Below are 23,223 nucleotides of genomic sequence, written 5' to 3' on the forward strand. Positions count from 1 at the left end.
AGGAGACCCTCGGGAAGACCGAGATGGTCGGGGATCTCCTTGGGATCCCACAGTATGAGATGGCAAGGGTGGCTGGGGAAAGGGATGTATCAGCCTCACTGTTAAGACTTGCCTCTTGGATAAGTGGTAGAAAATGAATGAATAAATGAGTGAATGAATGAGAAGAACTGTGTTCTGTACGCTTGCAAATTAACCAATAAAAAGACTGGATATTACTCCTCTCCTCTATTTTCTTTCAGAGAGGAAATCAGCATTCTAGAGGCCTTTCCTCTATTATCAACGTGAATACCATAACTGAACACAATACTCCAGATGTGACCTCAAAAGCAGCATTACGGATTTTAGTGTTTTGTACTCCCCATGGTGACTCTTTATAACACTTGGTGTTGGTCATTTTCTTTGCTTCTCTCTAGTGATGAGTCCATTGGAGTTCCTCCTCAACTACCCACATACTAACTTGGTTAGGTTCCTTTGTGTCACATTATGTTTTACTAAAGCAGGATGAATATTTTAAATAATCAATAATGAATCATTGTATGGTACGGAAGCCGAGAGAGGACGAGCTATATCGCTATTTTTTAAAATTGTTTTCTCGAGAAAACGGAATAATTTTATCGAGATCTCGAGAAAACAAACTTTGTTTTCTCGAGATAACGGAATCATTTTATCGCGATCTCTAAGAAACGAAACTTAACCTTTGCTCCTGGCGGGCTTGCTATCATAAATCACAGTATCTGATGACAACGATAGTAACCAGAAACCTCCTGTGATACGTAAACAAATGTAAGTCTATTTGCAAAATGCAATTTTGCCAGCTGTGTAATTAGATGAACTGTTGTATGTCTGCTTTGGTTTGCATTCTGGCAAACTGCAGCGGCTAACTGAGACTGCATTTTTATTCATTCAGCCGCACCATGGATCCGTTCATCATTGCACTTAAAGACAGAGGGATACCGGAGGAGAACCTAAACCAAATGGCACAAGACAAGGTCAATTTTCAAATATCTCCATACTTTACGTTCGACTTTGATTAAGTTAACTAGCTAAGTGACGGCTATACTGAAATGAATTTACCGTAAATCTGTTATGGGAAATATTGTGAATAGCTCATTAAAGATTTGAACAGTGCTGAAAATCATGTGCTGAAAGTCATAACTACTGTCAGTTCCGTCCATGGACGGCAAACTGGAGCAGTAGTGCGTTCCTTCATTGAACGCCATGATTTCGAATTTTAGAACGCAAAGTGTCATCCGCCAGACGCATATGGCGTGCGATAGCCTTTACAGTCTGGAGTCCAATTCTCAAAGGCTGCAAAGAATTTTAAAAAAGCATTAGATGGAAATTATATTGTCTCAGCATTTTCTAAGTTTGCTTCTTATGGGAGGAAAAAAGTCGAACAAAAGTTCAAATTTCTACACAACCATGAATGATACAGAACAAAATTCATATGCAGCCTATGCTAGGATATGTGAAAGATCCCTGAAAAGGTCTGTCAGGCAAAGCTTGACAGCTGTAGGAGAAGAATGATAAAGACATTTTATATAATAATAATAATAATAATGTTATTATAATTCATAATAACAATAATAATAAAGTCATCATATGTATTATTTGATTAATGATCCTTTTTGGTCAACTATATCTTAAGTAGCATATATGACCCATAGATATCATCAGCCCCTTTCCATCTATCTTCCCTGGCGCTGCTCTGCTTCACCTTCATTGTTCTAACTTTTGCCTGGATGTAAACAGATAATCTGTATAATCTGTCAGTAATGGAGACAAGCCACCTACTTAAATCACAACCACGTATGCTTCACCACATGCAAACATGTGATATGCCTCACAATCAGGATATAAAAAATATAGGAAAAAGCCAGGCAACAGACAACAAAGATTATGTTAAAAATCTGTAGTCAGATTCCTGGTGTCATATTTAAAAAACAAAGAACCTGTACCAGAAAGCAAACTATGTAGAAGGAACAAATAATACGTTCTACAAGCAAATCATCAGCTATTTAGCATGGTGTGGGTTCTGTTATGGAACTGGTATCAATGTGTTCATTGATGTCACTGCTGAGCACAGCAGCACAAAAAATTACTTCAATGTTTATCTATCTTTTGAACCCCTAACACTGAGAAACTTTTACAAAAAGGACTGTAGCTTCCAGTTCAATTGACATTAAAAGAGTTAGCTGTTGTCACCTTGCCATTGTTTAAGTTCAAATCCAGTTTGCTGGTTTGCATAGCATAAACAACAAAACCTGTGGAATGTCCAAATATTTTGTCTAGATGGAACATGGTAGTAGGTGTTATGTATGGTGCATTTTACTTTTTATTTATTTATTTTTAAACCAGACCATGATGTCAATAAATAATATGGTATATGACATACACATGCCTGGCATACACAAGTAGGAGTACTCTGATGTTGCACATCTAGGTAGCTGATGTTTTGCAGATACTGTAAGTTTCTGTTTCCTGTTGTCTTAAGGCCTGCACTAAACTCCTGTTAAAGCGATCCAGTGTGATTTTGAGGTAAATAATTATTTTGGTTTATGTCCAGACTTTACAATTTATTGGTCGTATTCATTGTACCAATCTTGGTGCAGGGTAGAAGGGTATAGGTTTATGGAGCATTGGTACTCCTTTTGGAACAGATGAGACCTGTTCACACTGTGACGGGTTACATCTGAACTGGAGGGGCACCAATGTATTGGGGAGGCGTATGTGTAGGCTAGTCGAGGACTGTTTAAACTAGGGAATGGGTGGGCGAGGAGTTTAGGACAGGCCAGGTTTAGATCTATACATGGAAGAACAAACAATGGTGTAGAAATAAAAATGCATAGTAATGTAAATTCTAAGCAAACATTTAAATGTAGAAGGAGTAACACATTAAAAATAGCTTGCCTTAATGCTAGAAGTATCAAAAATAAGGTAAGTGAGTTGGAGTTGTATGTAACAGAGCATAATTATGATATTATAGCAATAACGGAAACCTGGCTAAATAACAAAGATGGGGATGAGTGTAACATAGAGGGATACACATTTTTAGGAAGGATAGACAGAACAGAAAAGGAGGTGGGGTTGCTGTTTATGCCAAACAGGATTTAAATGTAAGAGTCTCTTCAGTTGGATGATGAGCCCCATCTTAGTGAGGACATGTGGCTTCATCTGGAAAATATTAGGGAAAAGGGTCTTATTTTAGGAGTGTGTTATAGACCACCCAATTCAGACAGTAATTTCAACACACATCTTTTTAGTAATATCAAAAAGGCAAGTTTACAGGGGGATATTATAGTCATGGGGACTTTGATTATCCAAATATTAACTGGGATAACCTTGCAGATGGAGGAGCACAAGAGCAGGAGTTTATAGAAGTTATCAGTTACTGTTTTTTAACACAGCATGTTAAAGCACCAACACGGGGTGAAGCCTGTCTGGATTTAGTATTTTACGAGGTGTGGCAGAAAAGTAATGAGACTGATTTTTTATTTACCAAAGTTTTTATTTTTTTCAAACATCAATGTTATCCCCTTCAAAGTAGTTCCCTTGGGCAGCTACACACCAATGGAGACGTTGTTCCCACTGTTGGTAGCAGCGCTGGAAGTCTGTTACACTCTCTTGGATGTTTTCTAAAGTCCCGAAATGCGCCTTTGAGGACATTTTTCAGTTTAGGAAAAGGAAAAGTCACACGGACTGAGGTCAGGTGAATAAGGGGGCTGGAGAACCACAGGAATGCCTTTTGAGGTCAAAAATTCTGTTATGGAGAGGGCAGTGTGACATGGGGCGTTGTCATGATGGAGCATCCATTTGTCTGCAATGTCTGGTCTCACACGAATGACCCTTTTTCTGAGCCTTTCAAGGACGTCTTTATAAAAAACTTGGTTGCTCCAAATTCCGCTGTTCCATTTGCGCGACGCACAACCAAAAACACAACTTCGCTAATAGCAGTCACAAAAATCACGTAGTTAACGGAAGGAGTTGAAACTCGCACTGAGCTATGGGAGGGTACTGATACACGTGCTCTATCAAGGACAACAGCGCAGCGTTGCCAGATCGCTTGCAGTGTTGCCAGTCTCATTACTTTTCTGCCACACCTCGTATAATAATCAGGATAGAATTGAGGGTGTAGAGGTGATTGAACCACTAGGGTCACGTGACCATAAAATAATACAATTCTCAGTATTTTGTAAGAGTACAGATGCAAAGACCAAAATTGTGAAGTTGAACTTTGGTAGGGCTAATTTTGAGCAGATGTGACAAAGTCTAAGTAGGATAGACTGGGATAAGCTTTTAAATGTGGAGACAGTCGAGGAGCAGTGGAACAGGTTTAAAAATGTTTTACATGTAATGCAGGACAGATAGATACATACCTAAATTTGGAATTAATAGGAAACTAAAAAAAACTGTACGGTGGATTAATAAAGATTTAAAAAAGGAAAAGGAAAGGAAAAAACTACTTTATAAGGCATATAAGACTAATGACTACAATGTGAATCATAGCGCATATGAGAACATGAGGGCAACCATTAAGAAGGAGATCAGGGAGGCTAAAAGACAGTTGGAGAGGAATATAGCAGATAAGGCGAAAGAAGACCCCAAGAAATTCTTTACATAGTAAGAGAACAGTCAAGGAGGAGGTGAAGAGCATCAGGAATAGTAAAGGGAATTAAAAGATACAGACAGTGAAATAGCGGATGCCCTAAACTTACATTTTTCTGAGGTTTTTACAAGTGAGCAAGTGGATAACCTGCCAGAGGTAAACACAACTACTAAGGAGGTACTGAGGGATTTGGAAACTGTAGAGAGAGAAGTGCTGCTCAGATTAAACAAGATGAAATCAAACAAATCACCAGGCCCAGATAATATTTATCCTCATGTTCTTAAGGAGGCTAGTGAGTACATATATAAACCCTTGACACATATTTTTAGGAAGTCACTGCTCACTGGAGAGATTCCAAAGGACTGGAAAATGGCAAATATCATCCCATTGTATAAAAGGGTGACAGGGAAGATCCAAGCAACTATAGGCCAGTAAGCTTAACATGCATCACAGGAAGATTAATGGAAATAATTATTAAGGATAAGATTGAGCAACACATGGCAAGGACAGGAGTTATTCTGAACAGTCAGCATGGGTTCAGAAGAGGGAATTCGTGTTTTACTAACATGTTGGAATTCTATGAGGAGGCAACAAAAGGTTATGATCAAAGTGGAGCAGATAAGATTATTTATCTGGACTTTCAGAAAGCATTTGATAAGGTGCCACATGAGAGGTTGGGCATCAAATTAAAAGAACTGGGAGTTCAGGGTGATGTTTTTAGGTGGGTGCAGAATTGACTCAGACACAGGAAGCAGAGGGTGATGGTGCGAGGAACCTCATCAGAACTGGCCGATGTTAAGAGTGGTGACCAGCAGGAGTCAGTGCTTGGGCCGCTGCTGTTTTAATATATATAAATGATTTAGATAGGAATATAAGTAACAAGCTGGTTAAGTTTTGCAGATGATACCAAGATAGGAATTAAAAATGTTAGGTTTGAATACACAATGGGCGGTCGGAAAATCGAGAGTACACCTTATGAGAAGGATTTAGGAGTCATAGTGGACTCCAAGCTATCGACTTCCCGACAGTGTTCAGAAGCCATTAAGAAGGCTAACAGAATGTCAGGTTATATAGCACCTTGATGTATGCAGTACAAGTCACAGGAGGTTATGCTCAACCTTTATAATGCATTGGTGAGGCCTCATCTTGAGTACTGTGTGCAGGTTTGGTCTCCAGGCTACAAAAGGACATAGCAGCACTAGAAAGGGTCCAGAGAAGTGCAACTAGGCTGATTCCAGGACTACAGGGGTTGAATTATGAGGAAAGATTAAAAGAGCTGAGCCTTTACAGTTTAAACAAAAGAAGATTAAGAGGTGACATGATTGAAGTGTTTCAAATTATGAAGGGAATTAGTACAGTGGATCGAGACTGGTATTTTAAAATGAGTTCATCAAGAACACGGGGACACAGTTGGAAACTTGTTAAGGGTAAAGTTCGCACAAACATTAAGAAGTTTTTCTTTACACAAAGAACCATAGACACTTGGCATAAGCTACCAAGTAGTGTGGTAGACAGTAAGACGTTAGGGACTTTCAAAACTCGACTTTGTTTTTTTGGAGGAAATAAGTGGATAGGACTGACGAGCTTTGTTGGGCTGAATGGCCTGTTCTCATCAGAGTGTTCTAATGTTCTAATTGCTTAGTTATTTTGATTACTGCTATCAGTAGCATTCTAAATGGAACTTTTCACCTAAATCCATGTTCCAGATGTGCATTTTTTAGATTTTACTCAGCATAGTTTTGCTTAGTGGAATACCACCAAAGTATTATTCTATAAAATTCACATTGAATACTTTTAACTTTTGTATAATGGCTTGGTATACCTTAGGTTACTATGCTATACAGTACATTGATTGATGATATATATATATATATAAAATATAAACTTTTTTCTTTGGATAGGTGGACCTGGAGGTTGTCAGATTGATGGATGATGGCACACTTTCAAAATATATTCCTCATTTTGGAGACCGTGTATATGCAAGAAATTGGACAGATTCATCTTCAGCAGCTTCAAACAATGAGGAAAGGAAAAGGAAACTCATAGAACGTCTGCGATCAAAAATGAAACTTCCAAGCTTGTACCCAGCAACAACAGGTTCACAAAGTAATCCTCGTCGAGCAGTTGGTAAGGGGAACAAGAATGCTGAACGAAAAACAAGAAAAATAGAACTGGGTTGGATGGTGTATCAAAATGGTAACTTTAAGCAGGTTAGACGACCAACTGGTGGGGGCACAAGAGAGCTCATTGTCAGTAAAGATGATACTGTGAACAAAATTTTAGAAGATGGGAAGCAAATATTCTTTCCTAAGGGAAAATCATCTAAAGGAAGAGTTGAAGACTTTGACTTCTCTTTATGTATTATGGGCTCAGAGGAGCCCTTAGATGCAACTCTCACAGTTGGCAGGTTGTATGATACAACTTATCATAAATTACTCAGGTTGTACATTTGTTCAAAACCCAAAAAATATGATGATTCAGTAAAACGGGCCGAATCACCAGAGAGATTTGAGACAGCAGTGGCACCCCAGCAGGATCTATCTACCATATCTTCATCCCATAGCTCTCTGTCCTCAGAAAGGCCTTTTACTTCCAGTCCATTAATGACTGCAGTTTTACCATCTGTTACCACCACTTCAAGATTTGATCAAGAAGTTATTTTCCTTGGTGATGACGGAAACTTGTCCTTGGATGTTCTCTGTGACACTTTGATTTATCAGCCTGCCCCTGAACAGCAAGAATCAGAAAATGATATTGAAGTGATTGAAGACAAAGGAGATCAGAAAGATGAATCTGCTTTTGAGCAAGTGGTTTCCAGCCCTGCTGGTGATAACACAGATTGCAGAATATTCCATAATATGATAGACATTGTTGGTGAACCTGTAACTGAAGTGCAACCTTCCGAACATTCACCCACAAATAGCAACTCAGCTGCTTCACCTGAGAGCCCATCAGCAGTACCTGATGTCATAAATCCAGAAGCCAGGTCAAACCATGCCTCCCCAAATACTTTATCTGCATCTTTCTATGACAATGCAGAGAATATAGCTGAGAAGCAGACCATTGCTATTCGCAAAGTTCATTGTGTATCTGACATGATTCAGACATTTTCAGATGAGAACATACTATATGCTAATATAACATTTGAGCGTGTGCTAGAAAATGGACAGTTGGAGAATGGAGTTGGGCATGGGCTTGTTATGGACTGTCTTACTGACTTCTGGGGCACGTTTTATGAAACAAGAACATGTGGAGCCACATATAAAATCCCCACTTTGCATCACGCTTATCAAGAACTGGAGTGGAAAGCTGTTGCCCGAATCTTGGCCTTTGGGTGGCAGAGATTTCAATACTTACCTGTTCAGCTTGCTCCACCATTTCTTTATGAAGCTCTTTCCATATCTTCATATACCTGCAATCTAATGGAGGCATTTTTCAACTACATTAGCCCACTGAGAAGGATGCACTGACAGAGGCTTTGAGTGATTTCCGTCAAGCTGATTTGGAAGAGCTTCTTACCATTCTGAGCAGTCATAACTGTACCTCTCTGCCAACAAAAGAAAACTTGCTGACCTTGTTGAAAGAAATTGCACACAAGGAGATGGTCCAAGAACCAGCATTTATAATAAAGTGCTGGCAGCCAGTCCTGAAAGGTATAGGAGAGTCTTTGAGTGGGAAGACACTGGAAAAGATCCTGGATGATCTTCAACCAAAGCCAAGAAACATCACAAAATTCATCCAGTTTCCAAAGTCAATGTCACCAATTGAGAGGACCACATCTCTTCACCTTCTAAGATTTGTCAGAGAGATTGATCAGAAGGAGATTGGACTGTTCCTTAGGTTTTGCACAGGGTCTGATCTTTTTCTGGCAAAGACCATTAATGTTACATTTAAGGACATGTCTGAATTTACTAGACGCCAGTAGCCCATACTTGCAGTTGTGCCCTGGAACTAGCATGCAGCTACAGCAGTTTCTCAGAATTCAGGTCAGAGTTTCTGTCTGTGTTAAAAAGTGGAATATGGGTCATGGATATGGTATAAAAAATTTTTGATCAATTGAAGACCTCAGAATGGCCACATGATAAGATACTGCAGGGATGCAGGCCTATACATCAAATAAGGAGCACAATTATACATTGAACTGTGCTACAGGTGTCTGAAATATAATTAACATACTGCTCCAAATGTTTTATAGTGGATGCTGTCTTCCTGAGGTACTTTATACACAAATCAGTTACATATGCATTCTGTTTGTTTGTCATCGCAACAAAGGCAACATAGTTCCTTCAACAAGAGCCAAACTACTAAATGTTATTCTTCATAGTTCAACATAATGCTCTTTAATGCATTACTTTGTTACATATTGCATTTTGTTACCTTTACAGATCAAGCAAGTTGTTTTGTTTACACAAAAGTTCTTGTAGAACAACATAAATGATGTAATTATTAAGTATTAATATGAAAATTCATCACAAAGTTCACATGGATTTTGTCCATCTAATTCATATTTGTATTTCTGTTGTTTGATCTTTGAATTTTGTGCACATTTTTTCCAGAGGAACTGTTGGAAAATTAGTTTTTTTTTTAAATGTACATTTGTGTTTCACATTTAACAGCTTTTCTTTTCTGCAGGTCTATTGTGTGATATGATGTCATGTAATGAGGAAAAAAAAGATTTGAGGAGAAAGCATTTTTCTAGTTTTATATTTGCATTTTATTGTTTTTTATTACAAAAATAAACACAATCTACAGACATCTTATTTCCCCAAATAATAGGGTAAGAGTATATTGATTTCAAATATTAGTTTTCAGATTTAAATATGTCAAAAAATTCTATGCCTTAACCTCCAAACTGCTTTCAATGACCAGATTGTCTAGTAGTGTAGATATGTATTTGCATGCTGATTGAGTCATGGGGCATTACAAAGAAAACAAAAAGTGGAGGAAGAAGAGTGAAGTTAGAACAAATGAGGTAAAATAACTTATTTCTGCACTTTGGGCATGCTGTTGACATTCACTCAGATGTCTGAAAGGGAAGGTTGCTGCAAATTCAGCTCGTCCTCCATTCAGCCATCAGCAGAAGGGAAAAAGAAAATAATATTTGTGTTTTATTGTGTTATAAGATCATCTGTGGTATGCACCTAACACAAAATGTACTAACTAAAGTTTTAGTTTTTTTCTTGGGGATAGAAGAAATGTCAATATCAGCTGTGTATCTGTTACCTGTTACCTTCACTGTCAACTCTGCAGACCACCATGGCAGACTGCTTTGCTGAACCTTTAATTCAACCCAACTTACCACCAATACAAGGCTTCCAAGAAGTGTCCTTTGTACCTTTAAAGGGCTGTAGCTAAGGAATGATCAATTGAAGCACTGAGCTTCCTAATAGCAATAGGACAAAGACACCGAGTTAAGCTTTTATTTAAAGTGATTTATTTCCATAATGACAGCAAATAAAAAACGTTTATGTTCATAATAACACTAATGACAACAAATAAAAACAAGTATAAGTAATACAAAGATTATACAATTTGGGTGGGTTCATGCATCTTTATTCAGTCCCAGATGTCAGTTTCTAGCTGGCCCAGTTCCTTAGTTATTAATTATATATCATTAAAGTAAAAAGTTAAAATAAAGATTTCTTGCTGTAGATTGAGCTCCTTTACAGGTGTTCAGCAGCTATGCAAATAGCAAGCTTCATTTAAATGTCCATGGCTTCTTTCAAAATGTCCATGTTTACAAATGAGCTGGGCTCTTTACAAAAGTGTCAGAAAGCAACTGAATTAAATGTTCAATTTTGCCACAAACTGAACAATTGAACTAAAGCTGATTTCAGAACTCTTTCTGAAAACAGTCATAATTCATTCAGTTATAATTCATTCATTTTTCAACTTTCCCAAAATACACTACACTTAAGTTCAGCACAACTAAATTTTCAAGGTTAAGTCATTTACCTGAAATCTATCAATAGCAAAAGGTTAAACCATAGTAGCAAAACAAACAAGAAAAAAAAATCTAAAGGAAACATACACACTCAAAAGAAACACACATAAATAAAACAGTGAGTATAAGATCCTTTATGGACATATTATTACGTATATTGGTGTGAGTACATCAGGGAGTTCTGACTATTCTGGTTATGACAATATTTCTCTTACCAAAGGCCTAAGTTCTCTGTATAGCCTAGCAGCCTCAAGAGCAGTATAACTAGATTCAAGATGGTGTTCCTCCATTAGCAAAACACAGAGTTCATGAAGATCTGGATCACAGGGAATACCAGTTTTCCAAATACAAACACCCTCTTCTACAATTATATCCAGTTTGTCATAGTCAACTGGATGGAGGTAGTCCTGTGCTTGGTAAAGTTCTGGTGCTTGGTACATGAGAAAAGGTCTGCCGTGAAATAAATCACGACCACTCCCACCTGGCCTGATCCGATGGTTGTTCCACATTCTGACCACAGTATCTAACTCCCTCTGCAAAAAATATTCAAATTAGTCAAATGTGTTACTAATCTTCTCAGCACAACCCCAATACACAGGCACACATAGACAGAGGTAGAAATTATTGTCCCCCGAAAGAATATTGCTCTGGGCTGCCATATAATGTTAAAAATCTATAGAGAATGTAAAATAAATTACGCAAAAGGAAACAAGTATTTTTTAATTTTTTATCTATTCTATATTGTTTTTTTTATCATAATATTATTTTCCATAGGTCTTAGACAGTTTAGCAGTCAACATAAGGCTGTAAATGTGAATGCTGTTAATTTTAGAAAATTTCACTAGTAAAAAAGAAATGCTAATATACCCTTAGCTTGGGAGGTACCATGGCACACATTGATTTGCACTGCCACAGATTCAGCATGCTTGTTTCAAATCCAGCACCTGATTGTCTGTGTGGAGTGTACAGTATATGTTCTCCCTATGTCTCTGTGCTTTTTTTCTGGGTACTCCATTTTTCCTTCCACATTCTTGAACCCATGTGTTGTGATGTACCAGTACCCTGTCCAGGCCCTGTCTTGAGCCCAGTTCTAACATTATAGGCTCTTGCTCTCCGCTCCTCTGAACTAGAGTAACCTGAGAATGACTAGGACTATAAGTCGGCCAGTGTACACATTTACTTTGAATTGCCATGAACTTTTGCCAAAACCAAAAGTCACTTCTAAAAGACCATAAAATAATATAAAGTTGAATTGTGCTATCATAGGGTAATGCGTTCTACAAAGTCTTCATTTATAAGCTGAAATGTCTTTCTTTCCAGAGTTTGATGGCAACCTTAAACAGGGGCATATTTAACAGACGCTTTTTTCAACGTAATCTTTGAGTACTGTTCATCATTGTGTCACTGCGGTCAGTTCACCATATAAAAGGAGCGAAGCTGATTAAGGACTCACCAAATAATCCAAGTTAATTTCCTAAAATGTATGATTTTACTGTAAGAATGTACTTCAGACGTTCTTCGCGTTTAAGTAAATAAAGATCAGTCAAGTGTCTTCTAAAACGCAGTTTAAACATACAGCAATACGCGCACCACAAGTCTTAGACTTTCCTGCCGCACTTGAAACAGGTGCACTAAACAGCAGATCAAATTGCGCAATTCAGTAGCTGCATGATGCATGCATGAGAACTTAACAAAACGTAAAGTGTAAAAAAAAACACTAAGTCCCTACATAACAAATTAGGCACAATTACTTAACAATAATTTTACAAAGACGTTGAGATCGCTTACCAGATAATGTGATGAATAGCTAACTCGCAATTCCACGCGTGTAATTTTATTCACTGAAATGTTCGTGGGTCCCCATCCAGCTGTGAACCCTTACAATCATCACCACCTTTCACATCAATAGGTATGGCTCAGCAAACATATATATTTACCCAAAAAAGGAAGGCCGCCAAGCATATATATTTAAGCCTAATCGGCACATAGATGGGCTCATGGTTAAAGCGTAAAGGCTACTTGTAATAGTATAGAATTCATATGTATACTTAGCCAAAAGTTACTATGGTGTGTGTGTGTGTGCGCGTGTGTGCGTGTTTGTGTGAACGAGTTCTTCCTACCTGAATGACGTCAAGAAAGCAGAACTGAATGAGACCTTTGTCAACCACGTCACCATTGAAGTCTCCCACAGACTGAAACTCTAGAAACAAATCTCTCCAGTAGTCCACATTTTGCCTCCGATAGAATCCCCACCACCATTCAATCCTCTGATTTGCAGTACTTCTTCCTTGAAGAATAGCAGGTTCAGAAAGTGTACCGTTTTCATCCTCACGTAGAAAACGCTGTAGTCTGTTAACGTGCACATTTTCAGTACCGAGATCGGATCTGATTATTTTTGGGCAGCCCCCCAACTCAATGACAGCACTAATAAAGTAACCTGCAACCACTTCAGGTTTACTGTTAGTGACGTTCGCTTGCATCCAGATGATATGGCGTGAGAAGCCATCGATGCATCCGTTTACTGCGATACCAAAAGGTGTGAGTTTATCATAGCTGTCCATGTGCCAAAGGTAATTTGGTCCCGGGACACGGTAATGCCTTCTTCGCAGTCTCCTGCGTCTCCTTAGCTGAATGCCTTCTGGGTCCAAAGTTGATTGTATTTCATATACAAGATCTCTAGTGACTCTTAATCCAGCTAATCGACATCTCTCTGTCATCATACGGTATCCGTGGAGTTGCCCAGGGCCCGTTAACTGCTCTGCGATGTGGTGCACAATGGCATCAGGCTGGCTTAGATTGCGACGCCTATACAACTGAAGCCTTGCTAACCGTCTTCTTAAATGACGCACACTAACGTTGTTATTTTCTAAACTAAGACATAAAGATATTTCAGCCTGCGTCAGTCCTTGATTAAACAAAAATGTGACGCGATGATCAATACAGTTCTGCTCTTCTGCCATTTCAAACCATTTCTGCCATTATTCCATTATCTCGAGAAAATAAAGTTCGTTTTCTCGAGATCTCGAATAAAATTGTTCCGTTATCTCGAGAAAATAAAGTTCGTTTTCTCGAGATCTCGATAAAATTATTCCGTTATCTTGAGAAAACAGTTTAAAAAAATAACGCTATACCACGTCCTCTCTCGGCTTCCGTAGTATGGTCTTCAAAGGAGCAGAATCTGTAAATGAGGAATTGTGAAGTGCATTGGATGTTAAAGCCATGAATTCTGCTTCAGTTTCCCCCACTGACTCACTAAGTGAATGGAATTTGTGAGTTGTCTACTCTGATATGTCAAAGTGTATGTATTGTGTATTGATACTGTAATTAGTGAAGTTCTGTAAAGTTGTTGTGGATAGTCGGTGGTGTTCCAGCTCCCCAAACCTGACACAAACAGCTCGGACTCAAGTATAAAATGAACAAGAGAGTTTTTATTATGGGGAAACCTTCCTTTTTTTAGCATTTCCCAAGCCACAGCCGCAAATACAAACACAATATAAGGTCCACAGAAATGTCTTCTTTTCTCTGTCTTTGTCACTCGCTCTCTCCCGGTCACTGCCTCCTCTGCTGCTCTCCGCAAGATTCATCCTCCTTCCTCCCGACTCTGGCTCTTCGAGTTGAGACAGGCTGTTCCTTTTATATTGTCCCTGGATGTACTTCAGGTGTTCCAAAGGATCGGCCTGGGAGCACTTTTGGGTAAGGTTGGAACCCACAACAAAGAAGGGCTCCCAAGTGCCCACTAAACCCCCTGATGGCACCTACGGAACACAATAGGGCTGAGCAGAAGAACTCCAATCCCCATGGTGTCCTGTGGGAATCTGTGGTGCTGCTGCAACCTGGGGGGGTGGGGAGAGGGGGGGGCGCTGCCATCTGGCAGCCTGGGGGAGACAATGCTCCATAGATGCTGTTCCCCCAACCACCCCAGTCCTTCCATCTTGATGGTGTCCCAGCCAAGGGTGCTGGGCTTACCTCACATTGCATTGAAGTTTTATTTGTTTGAACTTCAGCAAATAAAATTTCATGCAACCGACATTCTTATGGCATTGATGTTAAGAAAAAAAAAAAAAAATAGACTACCTGTACTCAATAACTGTAAAAAAATATGCCAACAGCTGTGCTTTTGCTGTACTTGTAAAGTGCTTTAGGCATGAAAAGATGTGCTATTAATAAAACATTCTGTATAATTATTAAAATGACCACTAACTACTATAATTACATTTTCACAAGGTCATGTGTTGCCACAATTGGACGTTTTATTAAAATATAACTCTTGTAAGCAAAGTTAATCATTACAGTTATGTGATTTTTCAGACAATGTGCTTTCATTTGTTTACAGCCACGTTGCTCTTTGCATCATTAGTGTCAGTCAGCTCACTTTCCAAAAACAAATTGAACCCATCAAGAATACCTTTGCTCCAAAGCAGGTAATCACTTGTCAAAGTAGTCTCTGTGTATTTTCCATTGATTGCATTTCTAGCACCAAAGAGTCTTAATGTAATTGTCCATCTTTTCCTCTCTCCATATGATTTTCATCCTGCTTTTCCAGTCTGGGTGTCTGTCCTGGTAATATCAGATACAAGTCACCAGCCCATTAGCCATACTGACATCAACTTACACCAAATCTAGGACTCCTGGGCTGTGAGGCAGCTCAACTAATCACTAAGCTTCTATGTGCCCTTGTGTAACTGTTAGTTTTTTTCCTTCACATATATAGAAAAGCACATGTATTTTCAATCAGTTCATTTCACATCAAAATGTAGGATTTAGCTGATTTTTGAGTGTCTGCTCCAACTCACCTAAATTAATGTAATCTTCAGCCAAACTGTATGTTATATTGTGCATTGAAGAAATTAATATGGCTGTTTTCCCTTTAAGGCAATTAAATCAACAGCAGGACCAAAGTTCTGCTTCAGTGTCGCATAATAAAACTGCACACAATGAAGCAGTGACATTTTTGGAAATGTGAATGCAGCCATAATAGGAATCAACTTGTTTAGCAACAGGGATGGAAAAATGTAATTCTGAGATTTCTGCCAGATGCAATGTGGATGGACTAGATATCCTTGTTGCCAGGAGAGACGCGCTTACTTTGAAGCGGCTGCTTCTTGAGTGGCTGACCCTGAAGAGTGAAGAAGAGACAAGCAAACAAACCAGTATGCTGCTTTATTTGATTTTTTTTAACTCCATTTCAAACATCTCTTGACTATGATCTTTTGTTTTAATAATATACACTGCATTGTCAGTGGTTTTTTGGACAAGCCACGTGTGAATTTATGAGAATCACTGAATGTGTGCTTAAATACTATACTCTCATCAAGGTGGAAAAGCTTGGTGATTTAAGGTGGTGAGAACAAATAAATTATTATGCTCCTGAAAATGTACACCTACAGTGTACTTATTAAAAGCAAGATGGAAGAACCGGGTAAAGCAAAATTTGTTTTTCTGCTATAAAATTATGAAGATATTCTTAAAGTTTTAAAATTGTGTTTTATTTGGCTGGAGTGTGTTATGTCCCTGATGGCACACCATACAATAGACTCCTCTGGAGCTCAGCCTGTGTTTTCATTAATGTATATTTTTTATAACAATATTTTAGTTCAGAGTCATTAAGACAGTTACACTATGAACTTTTTTATGCATTGTATTAATTATTAACAATTGTTGACATAATTTAGTTATTTTTCATAAGTTTTAGGCATACACATTCCACTTTAGGATTTCACTAGGTAAATATCTAACAAAACTAGATGCTTAGATAGAAGTCATCTTATTATTACTTGGCTCAATGTTCAGAACAGGTCTAACATTGAGTATGAACTAAATTCAGATGGATTTTTTAAAATTTAATTCAAGGTTGCAGGAGGCCAGAGCCTATCTCAGCAGTATCAGGCACAAGGCAGGAAGCAACTCTGCATTGGATGTTAGGCCTTGTCCACACGTACCCAAATCCATGTTGAACACACATTTGAAAAAAAGGAGTGATAGACATTAATCTAAACGACATTCCCTTTGTTATCTATGCCTGTTTTCGTATTCTTGACATCAGATTTTTGCATTTTCATGTGGATGAATATTTTTTTTTAAAATGGTGCGTGTGTGGACGTAATTTTTTTAAAAAACAAAGGAGGAACACTCCGTTTTTAGAAAATACCCGGGTATGTGTGGACTAGGCCTTAGTCTTACCCAGCCAGGATAACTTTGTAGTGGACAGACTGAAAGAGAGTGCTTGCAGAGGGCATTGTTTCCCTTGGATCACTAGGTGGCAGCCCCCCAGGCTGCTACAGCACCATGGATGCCCCCAGGGCAGGTTGGGAATTGGAGTTTGGTGGCTCAATCCTGTTTGGTTCCAGGGTTGCTGCAGGGACTCCTGAGCCCCACCTCACCCAGAAGTTCTTCTGGACTACACTAATAGGCAACTGGCAGTACTCCTGCGTACAGCATAAAATAAGCCAGCTGCCACTGCTCCAAGAACCACAGTTGGGAGGGAGAAGAAGAAGCTTGCTGATGGAAGGAGGAGGCAGAGAGAGAGAAAGAATGAGACAAAGAAAAGAAGAAAAGGGCAGTGCTATGCTTGCTGGTGGGAAACAATTTGGGAAGTGTGTCCCACAAACTAAAAGACTTGTGTGCTGAACTTGTACCTGTGGTTTTCTGTTTTAGATCTGGGGAGCTGAAACACTCCCTACAGGCCACAATATATATATAAAATGGTAAAGGGTAAGGACAATTTAAAAGTTACGCGGTAACGGAACGGGATAGAAGCTGACGCAATGCAACACTTTCACGATGGCTTATGGGTAGCTTGAACATACACAGCACAGTGCTTCATTATTAGTTAAGTTGAAATCAAGGTCAAACAAACGTGGAAGCTCTTTTACACAACTACACTATTGTTGAAAAATGCTCCATACTAAGATTTCTTTGGGCAGAGGGAGTGAAACCTGCAGAAATTAATTTATTTTGTGTGAAACCTGCTAAAATTCACCAAAGGATGTCAGCTCAGAACAAAAGTGAAATCTGCCTGACTCAAAGAAAACTTTATGAATGACTAGAAAGGTTTAAAGTGGGAAGAATAAGTGTGCCTCTCTTAAAGTGATGTTACCTGTCCAGCACACCACAAATCAAGTCAAGTTGAAGTCAAGTTGGGGAGCATGCACTGGTACAGTGTGTTGCCACAGCCACTACACGTCGAAACAGCTCGGGATCCCGGTTGGCAATCCCCCAGGCAGACACGTGGTCCAGTCCTACCCTCCGGAAATGTCCCTCTATCTGCCACAGCCAGGTGTTACGTGGGCGACCCCTTGGCCTGGTCCAGCCACTTAGGTTCCCAACAACGAGGATCTTATGAGCTGGATCACCCTTGAGGAAATGAGCCACATGGCCGTAGTGCCATAACAGATGCTTCCTCACAATGCAGGTAATGCGCCTCATTCGGGACTCGACACAAAGTCAAACCAATGGTGCCCAAGGATTTTCCAGAGAGACACAGTACCAAAGGAGTCCAGTCTTTATCTCAGGTCACTGGATAGCATCCATGTCTCACAACCATGTAGTAAGACTTGGACCTTTGTCCTTTGGCATAGATATCGGGAGTGCCACACACCCCTTTCCAGTGACCTCATGATCCCCCCATGCTCTCCCAATCCATCTACTGACTTCATAGGAAGAGTCACCAGAGACATGAATGTCACTGCCAAGGTAAGTAAACCTCTCAACAAGGTCAATACTCTCTGCACAAACAGACACACTGCTGATGGCTATGCCCAAGAGGTCAAGAGGCACACCACAGTGTAGAAAATTGTAGAAAATTGCAGTGAGTGTCACAGAGTTGTAGTACATGTAAAGGATGTCACTACCCATATTAAAGCATTGCCGTTCCATAAGAAAAAAGACCTTTCCCATATAGTTCCAACTGTGTTACAAGACCATTCCATGTTGTTACTGATGTGGACCGCCAAGTATGTGTAGCTGTGCACCACCTCCACAACCACTCTTTCAGTAGTGATCAGACATAGAGGTTATTTGGTGCTGCAAAGTCAATAACCAGTTCCTTGGTTTTACTCATTTTAAGTCATTGGCGGTTCTCAAAGTTCTCCACCTGACTCCTATACTCTGTCTCAATATTGTCAATACACGCCATAAAGGCAGAATTATCAGTGCATTTCTGAAAGTGACATGACTAGGTATTATACACTCTTTGAGCCTCACCAACTGTGGTCTGTCAGACAGACAGTCCATTACTGGGGATACCATAGGCTCATCCACCTGCATATCTCCAAGTTTACCACTTAACATGGAGTCCTGGATCATACTAAATGCACTAGAGAAATCAAAAACATCTTCACAGTGCTACCAGCTTTGTCCAGGTGGGAGTAAGCCTTGTGGAGCAGAGAGATAATTACATCTTCCACTCTAACCTTTGCACGACAGACAAACTACAGTGAGTCCAGGTGGTCTTTCACAGGAGTGGATCTCTGACTCTGGATCTATGAAGAAGCAGAGGAAACCACTGCACGATCATGCTGCCCATTTCAAAAGCATACATATACTAATCTGAAGCGGCATCTTCCTAATACCAAAGAAACAAACCTAATACAAGATATTGGCAGTTGACAACTTAAATCCCAACTGAACAACACAAGGCCAAAAAGATTCTCCGAACAAGTGATTATTAAATATTTTGAGAAGTTAATATTTATCTTGATTTTACAAGTAAATTACTCCCATGCCTACAGATACTTTGTTGTACTGTTTAGTGAGGTGGGGTGCATTTCAAAAGATTGACCAGTGCCTACAGTCTACTGTCATTTCAATTCTTCTACAGTACTGTGTGCCTTGGAGGATTTCCAGCACACTGCAGGTTGTTAAATAAATAAAGAAATAAATAAAATGGTTACAGTATTTCCATTTTAAGCTTTCTGCTTTAGCAAGCCCACCAGCATTTTGCTGCCATCCATACAATTGTAACAGTCAAACTCTGCTGGGATCTTTGCTCATGTGTTAGAGTGCAGTTATTTCTCTTTATGGTAGAATGGTATAAGTAGATGAAAACTGTGGCTGGTTAAATCGCATGGAACATCATAGTATGCTATAGTGGAACTCAGTATATACAAAGATAGCGAAGGCATAAGCAGTACTGAAATATGAACACCAGCCAGGTGCAGAATATCTTACAAATACACCCTTGAGTGACCGATCCCCTTTGTGCACATTTCATTTCACAGTATGTGGCGCAGGTAATCCTTTCGATGAGCGGTAGCAAATTCCATCAGTGGATTGAAATAGCTATCACTCATACTTTCTGCATTTCCTCTGCCTGTCCCCAGTTTCCACTTCTCTTACATTTTTCAATATTCTCTTCCTTCAAGTTTTTGTTTTGGACATCAAATGCAAGGAAGAACTGAGGCAGAACACATCGCTTCTCAGGAAGGAGAAAATGATGCCATAGAATAAATAACTGCAGCAAACAACACAATCAAAACTGGCAGGTGCAGTATAGTAGTATATATTATATACTGTAAGAGCAATTTGCTAGTTACTTAAGTTATATATTTAAAGTTATGTATTAGTGCATAGTCTATAGGAGGTTCTTATAACCCCCACAAGCTGAATTGAATTGGTATATTCTATTTCTTGTCTCTCTGACTACAGATTAGTCTCAGTTAGTGACCTGCTTTGCCATAAGTGAGGTATGGAGGGCACACACTTTTAAACTGTGCCTTAACGTGTCCAAAATAATGTAACGCAACAAACTATTGAACGTGCAGTACCGTACGTTTAGAGCGTACTGAAGGCAAAGTAAGCCATTTCTAAGTATAGAAACAACTGAAGTTTGACAAGAAAAGTTAAGTTTAGAGAAGAGACATTTTTTGCAATTTTTTTGCTTTTTATTCTATGTGTGTAACAACCTTTTTCTGTATTCTTTTGTTGAACTGTTTGCTTTGAATTTTCACTAAACCTTTTAAAACAAACTTTTGGACTGAGAGATTTATTTTGGCATGCATTTGACCCGTGCTTGATCTTGCCTTACCTACCAGCAGCTACATATACTACAATATGGTATATATTGTTGAGGTGGTATTCTCTATATAAGTAACCTAGCAATACTTCTTAGATACGTGAATGCATATTGTAAATATTTCATTTTGATTGTATATAGAACTACAAAGTTTATTATTGGATCAGTTTTTCACTGTTGTTATCCTGAGAAGTCATACTTAATTGTATGTAATATAACATGACCCAGCCAATCCTCCTTAATCCAATTCAGTATTGTGTTTGATCTTGAGCATATTCATGGAGCATCAGGAACAGGTAGAGGCCAACCCTAAATGGTGTGCCATTCTATCACAGGGCTCACTCACATGCACATCCATGGGGATGATTTACCATTGCCAGCTGTCACACCTTAGGGATGTGATTTGGGAAAACATGAGTATCCAAAGAGGAAAACACATACAGTCATTTACATGCACACACACTACCCAGATAAGTTGAGTAAGTCAGTGTCTTGCATGTGTGGCTGGGGAGTACCTTCAGGGCTCAAGCAAATTAAGTGATATCACCACGAACAGAGAGGTGGCGCTGTCACTAACTATCCTTTCCATTACACCAGAAACTCAAACAATAGCTGATCCCATCCACGGTGCCCAGAGAAGACCCTGTCCCTTCTTGTTGGGATGAAATAAAACAGGTGTCACTGGAGAACCAGACGTCAACTGACATACAGCTTCTTAGCTGTAAAAATACACATTGTTTTTTGGAAGGCTGGATTGGCTGGATTTTCTTTTCTCAAGCCTACTGGCTAATGTTTTTTGTTTTGTTACATTAAATGGGGTTGCCTGGCTTTTACTCTGGACTCCACATGTCCTTTGGGCATTGACACCAGTTAAGGCAGAAATCTGATTTCTTAAAAATCAGCATTTAAATGTGCAAGTAATCTTCTGGAGTTCTTTTTTAGAATTCTACCAATATCATTAAACTGTGCAAAAAACAGATCAATGTTATCATCATCAGCCACTGAAAATCTGAATACAAGCATGAAGCCTGAGGTAATTTTCTTGTTTTATAGAATAAATTTGGTCCCTCATATGCTGTGAAGTAAATAACATCCATCCCCTTTCTACATCTTCGACCTGAGGCTTCAATTATTGAACTATGAACACTGGGCAGTGTGTAACCCATTCTCACTGTCAACATATCTATAGTGAGATTCACCCAAGTCAGCCTGACTCCATATTCAATGGGCAGCCTTCAAGGCCTGCACAGGCCCAACATGTGGCTCAGGCTTTAAAAGTTCAAAAATATACTTTAAAATATATGTAAAACCTCCTGGCTTAAAGTAAAGGGCCAACAAAGAATCGTCGTAAATGAAGAAGTCGTTCAGAAAAAAAATCTAAATAAGAGAAAAATGGAAAAGGCAAAATAAGGAAATAAAGACTTGCCTAAAAGTCTTGCCTATTCTTTAATATTTTACACTCCCAGGAGTATTTTTCAGTTGTTGTTTTAATTGTTTGGCTTCTGTTTAACATTCTGAAATGTATTTTATAATGTGCAAATTAATTGCCTGCTTCTGTGCCATTTTGTGAGTTCATTGTGATGACACTAGCTGCTTGTTACAGCCATGTTCATGGTCACGTCAATGCCGATTATGAAGAACAGTTAAAAAGGCAATTTCTTTAAACATTTTCTATCCAAGTTTGAATATATCCCATAAGACTATTTAGCATTTTCTAAACTTATGATCTCCTTTCTGTTAGCAACTTTTGCTGGTACATTTTTGACTTTGATTTTTGCTTAGTGATTTTTTATTCCCCATGAAAGTATGTCTTGATTTCCCGGTAAAGATCGTAGCGTGTATTTCAATTATGTCTTATTTCCCAGTTCTCTGCTTAAGAATTGCCTTTTTTCGTCTGAGACAGTACACATCTAAAGTAAATAAGTCCAAATACCTAAACTAGTAGCAAAATTCAACAAACAGTAGCAATCTTCATATTAAACAGGAATCAAATACAATAGCCAAATAAAGATCCTACATTCCGAATATCAATGAGCCTCTGAGGGACTAATTTTCCCTATCTGAATATAAAAAAAGTACATTGACATACTGTTCATAGAACATAAGAAATCTGACAAGCAAAAAGAAATTATTCAGTCCATCAGGCTCATTTGTTTATCTAATAGCCAAGCTGCCCCAGTATCTCATCCAGACTTCTTAAAGGTTGTCAAGGTTTCTACTTTAGCTGCATGTCTCACTAGTTTGTTCCAAATCTGCACGTCTCTTTGAGTAAAGAAGTGTTTCCTGGCTTCAGACTTAAATGTACTTCAGGTTAATTTGCACTGATGTCATTATGTATGTGATTTACCATTTAAATGAAAGAATTCTGTTGGATCTACAGTACGTTATCAACACCTTTGATAATTTTGAAAAGCAGGATTAAGTCCCCTCATAGTCTCCTCTGTTTCAAACTAAACAGTTTTAATTCTCCGAGTTTGTCAGAGCAGGACATGTCCTTAAGCCCTGGGATGCACCTGGTTGATCTGCTCAGCACAGCTTCAAGAGCTGCTATGTCTTTTTGGTAGAGTTATGACCAGAACTTCACACAACACTCCAGATATGGTTTTACTAGTGCATTATATCATCTAACACTTCTTGATTTATATTTAACAGTTTTTACAA

General features: G+C 38.8%; 1 protein-coding gene across 1 annotated transcript; it reads right to left on the reverse strand.

Annotated features, from left to right (window-relative positions):
* Positions 1-10,720: 10,720 nt before the first annotated feature.
* On the reverse strand, positions 10,721-13,460 carry LOC120543149. Its single transcript, XM_039776039.1, has 2 exons — positions 12,671-13,460; positions 10,721-11,083 (listed from the first exon to the last, which is right to left on the reverse strand). Exons 1-2 carry the CDS (start codon positions 13,268-13,270, stop codon positions 10,745-10,747), a joined length of 939 nt encoding a protein of 312 aa, XP_039631973.1. The 5' UTR covers positions 13,271-13,460; the 3' UTR covers positions 10,721-10,744.
* Between the last annotated feature and the right edge of the window lie 9,763 nt (positions 13,461-23,223).

This window comes from Polypterus senegalus, chromosome 13 (assembly GCF_016835505.1).
Source record: "Polypterus senegalus isolate Bchr_013 chromosome 13, ASM1683550v1, whole genome shotgun sequence".
NCBI lineage: Eukaryota > Metazoa > Chordata > Cladistia > Polypteriformes > Polypteridae > Polypterus > Polypterus senegalus.